Here is a 13,756-nt window from a genome sequence, read left to right as displayed (position 1 = left end):
CTATGCTTCCTCCCTCCCTCTCCTCCCTCCCTTTCTTTCTTTTGGCTACACGAGCTTGAACTCAGCCTCTTAGTTGCTTGAATGCCACTCTACCACTGTGAGATATCCCCAGTACTGTTGTTTTTTTTTTTTTTGGTCAGTCATGGGCTTGAACTCTGGGCCTGGGTGCTGTCCCTGAGCTCTTCAGTTCAAACTGAGCACTCTACCACTTAAGCAACAGTGCTACTTCAATTTTTCTGGTGGTTAACTGGAGATTAGAGTCTCATGGCCTTTCCTGCCTAGGCTGGCTTTGAACTGTGATTCTCGGATCTCAGCCTCCTGAGTATAGGATTAGGCATGAGCTACCGGTGACTGGCTTTGCTAGTTATTTTGAAGATGAAGTTCAGAGAATTTTTCTGCCAGACTGGCCTTGTACTGAGATACTTCGTATTTCAACCTCCAGAGCTGCTAGAGTAACAGGTATATGCCAAAGCACTTATTAGCAATTAAGTTACAGTACTGATTAAATAAATGATCGACTATCTGATCTGATGGTACTATTAGGTATTGAACTTAGAAAACCTTGAGCTTGCTGGCTAGGCACTCAACCATGTAGATCATGCCTCCATCCCTAAGTGGCTGGTTTTTATGTATGCAACTGAACTACTATCATTACATTCAGTATTTAAACTGAAAATGAATACTGAAGGTCTGGCACTGGTGGGTAGTTCATGCCTGTATCTCAGATACTCATGAGGCTGAAACTTAAAGAGGACTGGGGTCCAAAGTCAGTCTAGCAGCAAAGTCTGTAAGACTTCACTCCAATCAAACAATAAAATACTAGACTAGAAGTCTCGCTTAGATGGTGGTAGAGTGTTAGCCATGATCAAGATGAATAAGCATGAGGTCTTGAGTTAAAGTGTCAGCCCCAAAAATTAAAAAAAAAGAAAAGAAATAGCCATTGAAAATACCAAGTACTTTTTTTAGTACCTAGAAAAGTAAGTAAGCGAGGTATATTCTCCTCTTTCTTTTTTTTTCCAGGAAGGATGGAGGTTTGGACTCAGGAAAACAAGCCTTGCCAGTAAGGTACTTTACCACTTGAGCTGTTCTCTTATTTCTTTGCTTCAGGTATTTTTCAAATAGGGTGTCAAATTTATATATGAGCCAACCTGGATTGAGATCTTCCAATTTATACTTGCAATTGAGATGACAGGACCATACTACTGAACTAAGATTTTTAATAGTTGAGATAAAAGCTCAGGAACTTTTTGCTGTTAAGCAGTTCTAGGCAGTAAATACTAAAATATGACTTTAGAATTTAACATCAAAATCCTTAACTGAAATTTCTAGTTTTAATTTATAGTAAAGGGCTTTACCATAATTAAGACTTTAAACTTCAATTTAATAACTGCACGTTCATATACCTCCCTTTACTCAGGTTGCTTTCAATAGTAATTTTTTTGTAACTAAAATACAGTATCACATATAAGAAAATGGCATCGACAGAATCTAGCAACATTAAGATTTCACCAGTTTTATATCAATGTATAGTCTTATGAAATTTTATCACTTTTAGAAATGAATATGATAGATGAGTTGCACCACAAAGATTCCATTTATTTATTTACTTATTTATTTTGGTCAGTCATAGGGCCTGAACTCTAGGCCTGGACACTGTCCCTCAGATCTATAGCTCAAGGCTAGTGCTCTACCACTTAAGCCATAGTGCCACTTCCATTTTTTTCTGCTTATGTGGTGCTGAAGAACCAAACCTAGGGCCTCATTCATGCAAGGCAAGCACTGTACCACTGAGCCACCTTCCCAGCCCCAAGACTCCATTTATAATAACCATTTGTTGTGTGTGTCAGTACTGGGACTTAAAACTCAGGGCCTCACATTCTCACAAGGCTTTTTAACTCAAGGTTGGTGTACAACCACTTGACGTACACTTCCACTCTGGCTTTCTGCAGGTTAACTGGAGATGAGTCACGGATTTGACTACTGGGGCTGGCTTCAAATCTCAATGCTCAGATCTCACTCCAGAGTGGCAAAAAGGTTTTCAGTTGAGATCAGAAAAGGGGGTCATGGGGAAGGTCTTCTTTTTGGGGGGGAAAAAGCTATAAAATTTCATGAAAATAAATTGTTTAATCAAGGATGAGAAAACACAACATTTTGTGCACTATATGCTTTTCCATGGATATAATTATAACATTAATATAAACCTTTAAGTGTCTCTGTACTCTTCTCTTTATACATGTGTATTCCTTAGAATCTCATGATATATTTTATTTTATTTTATTTTTTTTAGAGATACTGGGTTTTCAACTCAGGGTTTTCATGATTGCTTAGAAAGGCAATGCTGCCACTTGAGCTATGGCCCCAGCCCCTTTTACTTTGTTATTTTTAAATAAGGCCTCACATTTATGCTGGGGCCAACCTAGACTCCTACCTTCCTATTTATTTTCCTATGTAGCTGGATGACAAGATACCTAGTACCACACCCAGGTTTTTACTCATTAAGATGAGGATCTTGAAAACATTTTTGCTTATGCTGGCCTTGAATCCTGATCCTCCCAATCTCCACATCTTGCGTAGCTAGGATTATAAGTGTAAGCTTGACTTATATACTAGATATTAAAAGATGGAAAAAAAAAACTATAAATATTCCCTTCATCAACCAACTAAGGAAGACAGGCTCCTTTATAAACCAAATTATTTAAAATATAAATCATTACTGAGCCGGGCGCTGGTGGCTCACGCCTGTAATCCTAGCTACTCAGGAGGCTGAGATCTGAGGATCGCGGTTCAAAGCCAGCCCGGGCAGGAGAGACCGTGAGACTCCTATCTCCAATAAACCACCAGAAAACCGGAAGTGGCGCTGTAGCTCAAGTGGTAGAGCGCTCGCCTTGAGCTGAAGAGCTGAGGGACAACGCCCAGGCCCAGAGTTCAAGCCCCACGACCGACAAAAAAAAAAAAAAAAAAAATATAAATCATTACTGGTAGGGAATTGGGAGTTCTGACCTGCCAAGGAGAGTTAGAGAAGGTATTAAGAAAAAAAAATCATCTTAGATGGGCCTTTAAAAGATAAATTAGGATTTTGTATCACCCCTTATTTATCTCCAAAATCTTAACTGACCTTTTATCTTCAGTATCTTGCCTAGCAATTAATCAGGAACTTACTAAATAAAGTTCACCGGAAGTCAGGCAATTCTACAAATGTACAACACAAAGTACCAATGGATAAAACTACGTGGGAGAGTTGGAAAATAAACTGTTCTGAGTGGCTAGGACATAACAAATGAGTATCAAGACATAGAAGTACAATAAATGACATCTAACATCACTTTGTAATAAGTTTCCAGTAGGATGGCAAAATACACTGATTTGGGAAAGCATGAAAATTTAACTTACCAGAAGCTGAAGTAGCATTTTCAACACTTTTTGAAGAATCTGTATCTTTTCTATTTAAAAGAAAAAAGCAGCAATTTAAAAATTCTAAAGTAATTCTGTTGTAGAGTTTTTGTGTGTTTTGAGTGTGTACCAGTTCTAGGGCTTGAACTCAGGGTCTCAATGCTGTCCCTGGGCTTTTTTGCATAAGCTAGCACTCCACCACTTGAGCCACAGCTCCACTTCCAGCTTTTTGGTGGTTAATTGGAAATAAAAAGTCTCATGGACTTTCCTGCCCGGGATGGCTTCAAACTGCAGTCCCCAGATCTCAGCCTACTGAGGAGCTAGGCATTAGACATTGGCTCAGGTGGCTTAGTAATTTTAACACTGAAATTTCAGGTATCTAAAGGTTCCATTTTAACTATGTTACTGAATATGCAGTTTCTAAAATTTCAATTTCTTAATTCATAGGCACACTGATTTTTATATAATCATGAAATCACTTACTTTAAAGCAGATGCAGATTTCTTTGAATCTGATGTCTTCTTCTTCATTTCTTTGTTCTACAAAGACATATTTTGAAAAAGCAGTTTTATTTTTTTCAATTAAAAACCAATTTAGGAAATACAGAATGCTTATGGAAGTCAACAGAAAGTATTTAAAATCTTCCTTCTCTGAAGTATAAATGCCTTCTTTAAAGGTATTTTCTTCAATACAACATAATTTTATATCCTACCTTTTACCACCCTGCCTGTTTTATCATTCTTTCAAAATTTCTTTATTTCTTGGAATACTGTGACATTTCAGATAGCTAATTACTATCATGTTGATCCTATCTGTCAAGGCAGAATGCTATGATCACTACCATCAGCCTCAGAAGGATGCCTCTTCTTCTTTCCTTGCTTTTCCATTTACCCACAAACTTTTGACAACATAAAATTTGCCATTATCTAGACTCAGAAAAAATGTTAACACAGTAGTATCACCTTTCACTGTGTGGTATGTGTTCTAAAACCCTTACTGAATGACTAGAGTTATAAACAATATGAAACCATATATACATATATATATATATATATATATATATGCATGCATACCTATTAGTCTAGTTTAAGTTAAAAACAGTAACACAAAATTACAAAACAGAGTAACTGTAACAATATATTATAATAAAGTTATATGAATGTGGCACCTAAAATTACCTTACAATATTTTCACTTAAAGTATGTGCTTTATGGTTTCTCTTTGGCATATATGAATCAACAACATCACTAATCTTACAGTTTGGGACTCCAAGTAAAATTTAGGTTCTCAAGCTCCATAGTTCTTCAGTGGTCAGCATAACAGATACCAGTATTAAGTGATTAAAGGACCGGTACCATGTACCATTTACAAGGATGACTCATGTCCTACCCAAAATGAAACATAACAGCTAGGGATTTCATCCTACTACTCAGAATAGCACCCAATTAAAACTACTTATTTCTGGAATTTTCCATTTAATAGTTTTGGACCACATGGGTATGCACTCAGTATTTTACAGATGCTATTCCATCTGGAATGCTTTCAACTGAAGACATAGCTTGATCCTTTCATGTGTTTGTGCAACATCTTTTCAATGAAAAATTACAATAACATCAGTAATACCTTTCAAATGAAAACTTCCCCAACTAACTCTTTGAGAGTTACAGAGGATGTTACTCCCCAATAGGAGAGGACATTTATATTCCTCTTTCCTGACATTCTTTGCCACAAAATTTATGTGTGTGGGGGCATGTGCGTATATACACATATACATAAACATTTACATATACACATACATACACATACATGCACAGGTTTGGGACATGCCCTAACTATTGTTTTATATTTTGTTGACATTAAAAGGTCTCACTAGCCAGAAACAAGTGGCTCATGCCTGTAATTCTTGCTACTCAGGAGGCTGAGATCTGAGGATCATAGTTTGAAGCCAGCCTGGGCAGAAAGGTCCCCATGAGACTCTTATCTCCTCCAATTAACCACTCAAAAACTGTAAGTGGCATTGTGGCTGAAGTGGTAGAACGCTAGCCTTGAGGACAGAGAGATTCAGGGACAGCGCCAGGCCCTGAGTTCATGCACCACAACTGACACAAAAACAACAACATGGACTGCCTATTGTTTTATATTTTGTTGACATCAAAAAGTCTCACTAGCCAGAAACAAGTGGCTCACACCTGTAATCCTAGCTACTCAGGAGGCCAAGATCTGAGGATCATGGTTCAAAACCAGCCCAGGCAGGAAAATCCCTGAGATTCTTACTTCCAATTAGCCACCAGAAAACTGAAAGTAGCACTGTGGCTCAAGTGGTAGAGCACTTGCCTTGCGCTGAAGAGCTTAGGGACAGCATCCAGGCCCCTAGATCAAGCCCCATGATGGAAAAACAACAACAAAAAACACAAAAGGTCCACTAAATTTATGAAGGCTAGTTTTGACTTGTAATCCTCCTGCTTCCAATTCTGGAATGGCTGGAATTACAGGCATGTATTACCATGCCAGACTCATTTCAATTTTTTTTTCCTGACAGGATTTAACCATAGAGGGCAGGCTGGCCTAAGTTGGCCAAGAACTGTCAATATTTCTAAGTTTCCTGAGTGATACCAGATATACATAGATATATGCCACCACATCTAGCTCATCTGACTTTCAGAAGATAGAGTTTTAGACCAAAGTTTTTTGTATAATTTTAACTTTCATAATTTATGCTGTTATAAACATTACTTAGATTTAACTATTGTAAAATGGTTTCACTGCACATTACCATATGTCTTATATAATTAATTCTCTACTTCTTAAGTTCTTTTATTTATGTTTTGGAAAAATATATAAGTCAATTACATGATGAGCCCATATATATCTGAGAGCACTATACTACCAAATATTAGTATTTCATTTGAAATGGGTATATTGAACTACAAGTCATCGTATTTTCCTCATGCAATCTTTGCATGAGGAATTATCTCGCTAGATCACTACATAATAACCCTCCACAATTGTAAAATAACATCAACATGAGCATTCTAGATGACCAGTTATGTTAAGCTGGGTCTATATTCACCACCGCTCTCATTTTTATCAGTTTCAACTCTTTTACTTTCTCTAAAAGACCAAGAATAATAAATAACAGGTCTCCAACACCTGTCTTTTGTTTTGCCAGTCCTAGGGCTTGAACTTAGGGCCTGGGCACTGCCCTTGAGCTTCTTTTGTCACTTGAGCCACAGCACCACTTCTGGCTTTTTCTGTTTATGTGATATTGAGGAATCAAACCTAAGTGCATGCTAGACAAGCACTCCACCACTAAGCCACATTCCCAGTCCCAACACCTGTCTTTTTCATCACTGTATTTTGTACAGTTATAAAATATACCAGACACATAATAGATGTTAGAAACTGTTTTTAAAATTTTCTCTATGATGATTTCTAACTGCATCTTATCACTTTTATCCTTTAATTCATTAATTTGCAATAATATTCAAAAGTTTACTTCCTCTAAACATTCTTCTTTTCCATGCACTCTTCTCCTATCTTAGTCGACGATTTAGTTTTAGATATAATATCCCATATCTTCCTAAAAATATTAAATATGTTTGCTTGAAAATCTACTTTTCTTTAGGTCAGGGTTCCTACCCCTTTAAAGAAATTTTAGTATGGGCCTGTAGCTATTTCTTGAGGAAGATGGAGAGAATATTTTCTTCAACTATTATGGTGGAGAAGAATTTACTTTAAAAAAAAAAGTTAAGCTGAGAGCTAGTGAATGGTTCATGCTTGTAATCCTAGCTACTCAGGAGGCTGAGAGCTGAAGATAGTAGTTCAAAGCCAGGCCAGGCAGCCCAGTGAGATTCTTGCCTTCAATTAACCACCAAAAAGCAGGAGGTAGAGCCATAGCTCAAGTGGCAGAGAAGTAGTAGCCTTGAGCAAAAAAAGCTGTGGGTGCACACACACAAATCTGAAAAAAAAAATCACCGAAAAAAATCACCGTTAAGTGTGGAGGTCTATTCTGGCTTGTTATTTAAGATAACTTTGTTTCCATTGGAACTACACAAATCCATACTAACACAAATTTGGGATTTTTTTTTTCTGCCTCTTCTGTAACATTGATCATAAAAAGCAGTAACATTGAGAGGTTAGGTTAATTGTAGCCAGTAGTAGGCAGTTTTACCATTTAATGTGCGCAACTAAGTTTCTCCTTTGTTTCTATTATCAATTGTTCTAAGATCTATGCCAAAAGTCATGATTTAGACTACAAATCTACAGCAGTGTCCTGTTTGCTCATTTGAGCTTCCAGATTATTTCTGGCTTGTTGGGCCAGGGAAGCTTCTTATTTTCCACTTACTGTGTTAACAGGCCAAAAAGACATACTTCCAATATGAAGAAGGCAGAATTAAGGGTTGTGTTGGAGACTCCTTTCCAGTTAACCCCTAGGCATGCTGCTCTATCACAACAGAGGAGTCACGAGCTAGCTGTTTTAAGTCTCCTTCAATTCAACATCATCCAAACCATATGTAGTGGAAAAACATCAATGTTTCTGACAGGAAGATGGTATATTTTCTACCTTAGAATACTGATATTTTCCCATATTTCTTTTACTTTTTTTTTTTTTTGCCGGTCATGAGGCCTGAACTCTGGGTCTGGGCACTGTCCCTCAGCTCTTCAGCTCAAGGCTAGCGCTCTACCACTGGAGCCACAGCGCCACTTCCGGCTTTTTCTGTTTATGTGGTGCTGAGGAATCGAACCCAGGGCCTCATGCTTGCAAGGCATGCACTCTACCGCTGAGCTACCTTCCCAGCACTCGCATATTCATTTCTTTGAAAACATTAAATACAGTTGAGTTCCTGGGTTTATGTTGTCATAGTGCCAAATCTACCAAAAAGCCACCCAAAAAGATTTTTACCTGCTTGAACTATTCTATTTCTCAAAATGTATCTTTACATATTTTCATAAACTTTTAAGAATTAAACACAAGTGACCTCCTAGCTCTCCAAATTTAATGATCAGCTAACTACTGGTCTTCTCCCCAGCTCTAAATTTAAAGATCAGCTAGATCTTGCTTGATACTCATTGTTACAATCAATTTTTCCTTTCTATCTTATCTTCAAAGTTACTAATCTAGAAATGATTGCTAACACAATAGGTAGATAATTCAAATGAGTTTTCTAATGAACTTAAGTGTTCTTATTTTCTCTCCCTTTTAATCAAAGTGGTGATTGTGCTAGAATATTTGCTGGCCTAATTCATCTACTTTCAGATGAATCACTCTAATTAATCTACATCATTATGTTCAAACCCTTTAGTAACATTTACCTGTTGATAGGATAAAGTTTAAACTCTTAAATTATGCATTCAATTCTTGCTTCTCCTTAACCTCCTCTGCAACTAGATAGCCATGTACCGTAGTTCTGGCAAATTAAATAGGCCAATATTTTGGGGGAACTCATTGTTTCAAATCCATTTTCCTCCTGAGTTTTATTCCTTCCTTTCTGCTGGGAAGATAGAAATGATGCCAGAAGAGACAGCAACCATTTTACAATTCAAGATGAAAGCTACATGCTAAAGGTAGTAGAGCAAAAAAAGAGGGTTAGATTCCTAACGATATTATGGAGCTACCTACAGATTTCTTGTTACGATTTAAGTCAACATCTTATTTAATAAACCTGTGATGAAGTTTCACTTAGTTGGAAAGAAAATTAAATGATAAAACTGATATTTAACCAAGTACATACTTCATTATCAAAACTAGGACAACAGGAATAAACACATGGCATACATGTTACAGGCAAAATCCTAGTAGTAAATACTCAGAAAATGCATGAGAAAAAATAAAGAGATCCTTTTTCTAATAGCTACATAAATATTATATGTATATTAAACAAACTTAACCTTATCCAAATGTATAAGAACTTTATGGGGAAAATCATAAACTTACAACTTACTCAAAACATGAATAGACAGATCATGTTTCTGAACTGAAAGTGATGTAAGTTTTCAGAGACCCTAAACTGATGCTAAAACTCGTATGCATGAGTAAATGTCCAAAATTAATCAAAACAAGGACTGGGAGTATGGCTTGATTGAGGGTTTGCCTACTAAGTTGGATGCACTGAGTTCAACCCTTTATACAAAAAATAATAAAAATGAATTTAATAATAAGCTGATGTAACTGAAAAATCTCAAATATCTATATACATAGGGAAATTCATATACAATGAAAGACAGGTTAGCTACAAATAATGTGACTAACTTGTGATTATTTTGGAAATAATATTGAGCCCAATCACACATGATACCAAAAATAATAGCAGAAATTTAAAACTGTATATACATATATATGTGTGTATGTACAAGCATCATAGAAAAACTTTTACATAGAATAGAAAGTTATTTACTAAAATGAACACCTTTCATATTTACTTTTTTTTTAAAACAGTACTCAGGGCCTTGCATTTGCTATTTTGGCATTACCATTGAGCAACACCTTTAGCTCTTTTTTGAGCTAGTTACTTTTGAGACAGGGTCTCACTTCCGGCCTAGAATGCGCCTAGACCTCGACTCTCCTATTTTATACATCCTACTGTAGCTGTGACGACATGTTCATACCACCATACTCAGCTTTTCCACTGAAATGAATACTCGGGGCTGGTTGGAAACTTTGATCCACTAATCTCAGCTTCCCAAAAGACTGGGATAGCAGGCATGCACCACCACCACCACCACCACCACCACCACCACCACCACCACCACCACCACCCCCCCGCCCCCAGCTACAAGTGAGAAGACATCTTAAAGATATCTTGGGCTGGCCCGAAACCAAATCCTTCCAATCAATATTAGTTTCCAAAATAGCTAGGATATAAATGTGAGCCTCTTATATCCACTGATTTATTTCACTTATGATAAAACGCAATAGAAGATGGACAGACAAATAAAAAAGAGAGGGAAGGTGGATGAATATAGTCATTATATTCAATGTATATATGAGAAAAAGGAACCACATAACTTGAGGGTATGGTAAAGCTGGGAAAGATGGGAGAGACGGAATGGGCGACACTGACAAAAATGTACTATACTTATAAACTGATTTGTTGAATTGAAATCCTTTTATAAAACTACTTAAATAAAAGAGAGAGAAAAGAAAAAACTTATGGATAACTGGTCATGATGGTGCACACCTATAATCCTAGCACTCAGGAGACTCAGGCAGGATTGCCAGTTTAAGGCCAGCCTGGACTATACATAGTGTAACCCTGTTTCAGAATAAAACAGAAATAAAAAAATGGGAAAAAAGCTGGCGCTGGCACCTGTAATCCTAGCTACTCAGGAGGCTGAGATCTGAGGATCATGGTGCAAAGCCAGCCCAAGCAGAAAGTATGTGTGACTCTTGAAGTGGCACTGTGGCACAAGTGGTAAAGCACTCACCTTGAGCTGAAGAGCACGGACAGTGCCCAAGCCCAGGGTTCAAGCCCCATGACCCACAAAAAAAAAAAAAAGGAAAATATAGAGATGACTTGCTAAAACATTAAATAAGAAACATAATACAAAAGACAGTGAAGTTCACTTATAATCAGAAAAATGCCAATTAAAACTAAATGTCATTTTCCACAATTTCAAAACTGAGGAAATTAACATGCTAGATAATAGTATAGAAGTAACAGTCCTCTCATAAATTATAAAGGTGTCAATTATTACTACAGCTACTTTGTAGGCAATCAAATATTATTGTACACTACATTCCATATGGGTATTCCCTTAAAACTGGCCATAAATATAAGATGCTCTGTGAAAGTATACAAGGGGCTAATGTTTTGTATAATTAACAAAACTTAGAAATAATCTAAATATCAATGACTAAGGAACTAGTATAATGACTTGTAACTCATATAAAATAACATACAGAAGTTAAAAAGAAAAAATCTGTACGTACTGTCAGTTAAACTCTTATTAAGAAATCTATGCTATACAAAGTAGGCATTCTAAAGCAAACAAATAAACAAATAAAAAACATACACTTAACTAATTGGAGATTTTTTTAAAGGATTTTTACATGTATTATCTATGGACATTTAATCTACAATACAGAAAAAATGGTCTAGAAAGACCAAAATCATAAACATCACTATTTTTAAGAAAACAAAAGGCCCTGAAGGGCATAGTCTATGATTTTGCTGCTCAAAAATTAGAATCAGCAGAACCTTAAATATGGCTTTAGAAATCAAGTCTGGGGATTACCTGTGAGTAGAAGAAAGGGCCTAAAGACTGGGAAGAAGCAGGTAAGGGGCCTCCAAGATGTTGTCAATATTCTATTTTGTGACTTAGGCAGCAGTCTTACAGGTATTTTCTAACTTTTATTTTTAAGGCATTTTCTAACTTTATATTATGGATGTTAAATTGTATTTTCCTAGTCTAATGCTTGTCATTTAATTCTGTGTGTGTGTGTGTGTGTGTGTGTGTGTGTGTGTGTGTGTGTGTGTGTGTGTGTGTGTGTGTGTGTGTGTGTGTGTGTGTGTGTGTGTGTGTGTGTGTGTGTGTGTGTATAGATACACATATACATATATTTACAGGGTTGGGCATACATAAACAAAATTTTAATTTCACTATATTTGAAATTACATACATATAATTTGTTGGGTTGTTTATGTACTTTTTTGCACATTAACACAAAATGCTAAAATAACTAAAACAACAAAACATGTATGATCTAAATTAAATTTACCTGTGCTTTTTTCTTCCCTGGAACACATACTTTCACATTTTTTCCATTTATCAGAAGAGGCACTGTTTCAATATACTTCATGACTGCAGTAATTGCTTCTTTAAATTTCATTTCCAAGTAAGCCTAAAATAAAATTTACTTTTTAGTCAAAGATCTCCCTTTTAAAGACCCTACATTTTATACTTGATCTAATACTTGTTTGTGTTGCATGAAACTATGCAATTACCTCAAAGAGCATGTCATTCTGTTTCTTTTATATTACTAAGGTGCTTCACATACAAAATGGACATTTAATTTTATAGAATTTCTATTCCAAGATAAGAAGAGAAACAGAGGTAGCTCACTGAGTAAGAAGAAGCAATTGGAAGGCAATGCAAAGTGAACAGGAAGGAAGACAAGATCTAGCTTAGTTTGTTCTGACAGATTTAAGCTTCTTATATTAAGACTACACTATTGTTTGCTATATTCCTTTGCCTTGACTCATCAATTTATGTTCTGTTCTGGCTAAGGTTATTCTTTGTTCCAAATTATCATGCAAGTTATGAAAATACAACTTACATATAAGCTAAAGTCAGTTCACTTATTTTAGTATAACTTCAGTGGTGTCAACTATGTTACGACATTTCAATATTTTTATTGGAATACAATCATGCCTACTCACTTACACATCCATACCAGCTTTTATGCCATGGTGGCAAAGAACTGTGATCCTATTATATGGCCCTTTACAGAGTAAGTATGCCAATCTGTTGGGATTTTGTGATTTTTCTCTTTGTAAACATAAAAGATGTAGTATCTTTACATAAATATTGGTAAACAACTATATATGGAGTACAAGCAGCTACAGTTCATAGAAACACAACAGCAGCAACTATGTATGAGTTTTTGCGACAGACTGAACAACTAACTCACCTCTTTTTTACCAGGAACAATTAGGACATCATTAACTTTTCCAAATGGCTGAAATATTTTTCTAATATCTTCTTCAGTACAGCCATCCTCTGGTAGTTCAGATATAAGAAGAACTGAATTGTTACGCAAAGACTGCTCTTTTCGAAGCTAATTTTAAAGTGAAAATTAAAAAAATAAATCAAATAAGCCACAAAGTGCAGTAACAATTCCCTACATAATTTCTTCTACTATTAATTTTAGTCCTTAAGGCTTTTGCAGCCTATGTTCTAATAGAAAATATCTATATAGGCATAGTTCAAATAAGGCATATATATTACATATATTTGAATATACTATATATACTATATATACTATATATACTATATATACTACATATATTTGAATATACTATAATATCAAATTACCCCATGTTAAATATTAACTAAAAAAGAAAAAAATTACTGAAAAAGTTTAAATGGCCACCACCTAAAAGTCTTGAAACAAAATGAAAAGAACTGTATATACAACCTTAATCAGACTTCAAGTCTTGCCTATTTTCAACATTTCATCCAATGCTCTTTGAACTTCCGTAATTAAATTATTAAAAATTTACCCATTTAAATACAACCTCTTTGAAGTAAGTTTCAAGTCTTCAAATATATTTAGTTTTGAGAGCAATGTACACCTAAATACTTGAAAACAGTAAAGTACTAGAATATACTAAAAATAGTGTTTTAGTAAGCTATTCTGATAGTC

The 13,756-nt window shown here is 35.7% G+C and overlaps 1 protein-coding gene across 2 annotated transcripts in view; it reads right to left on the bottom strand.

The window, feature by feature from the left end:
* Nucleotides 1–13,756, bottom strand: part of Znf638 (zinc finger protein 638) — a 75,091-nt gene that overhangs the window by 34,897 nt on the left and 26,438 nt on the right. For both annotated transcript variants that reach the window (XM_069988935.1, XM_069988936.1), the window contains exons 7-10: nucleotides 13,022–13,168; nucleotides 12,110–12,232; nucleotides 3,874–3,929; nucleotides 3,391–3,440 (exon numbers count right to left, since the gene is read on the bottom strand). In XM_069988935.1, coding sequence (XP_069845036.1) covers nucleotides 3,391–3,440; nucleotides 3,874–3,929; nucleotides 12,110–12,232; nucleotides 13,022–13,168 — 376 coding nt within the window. The remainder of the gene's footprint in view (nucleotides 1–3,390; nucleotides 3,441–3,873; nucleotides 3,930–12,109; nucleotides 12,233–13,021; nucleotides 13,169–13,756) is intronic.

Source organism: Dipodomys merriami, unplaced genomic scaffold, assembly GCF_024711535.1.
Source record: "Dipodomys merriami isolate MVZ:Mamm:240054 unplaced genomic scaffold, mDipMer1.0.p SCAF_37, whole genome shotgun sequence".
Taxonomy (NCBI): Eukaryota; Metazoa; Chordata; class Mammalia; order Rodentia; family Heteromyidae; genus Dipodomys; species Dipodomys merriami.
This window is presented reverse-complemented; position numbering and strand designations above follow the sequence as displayed.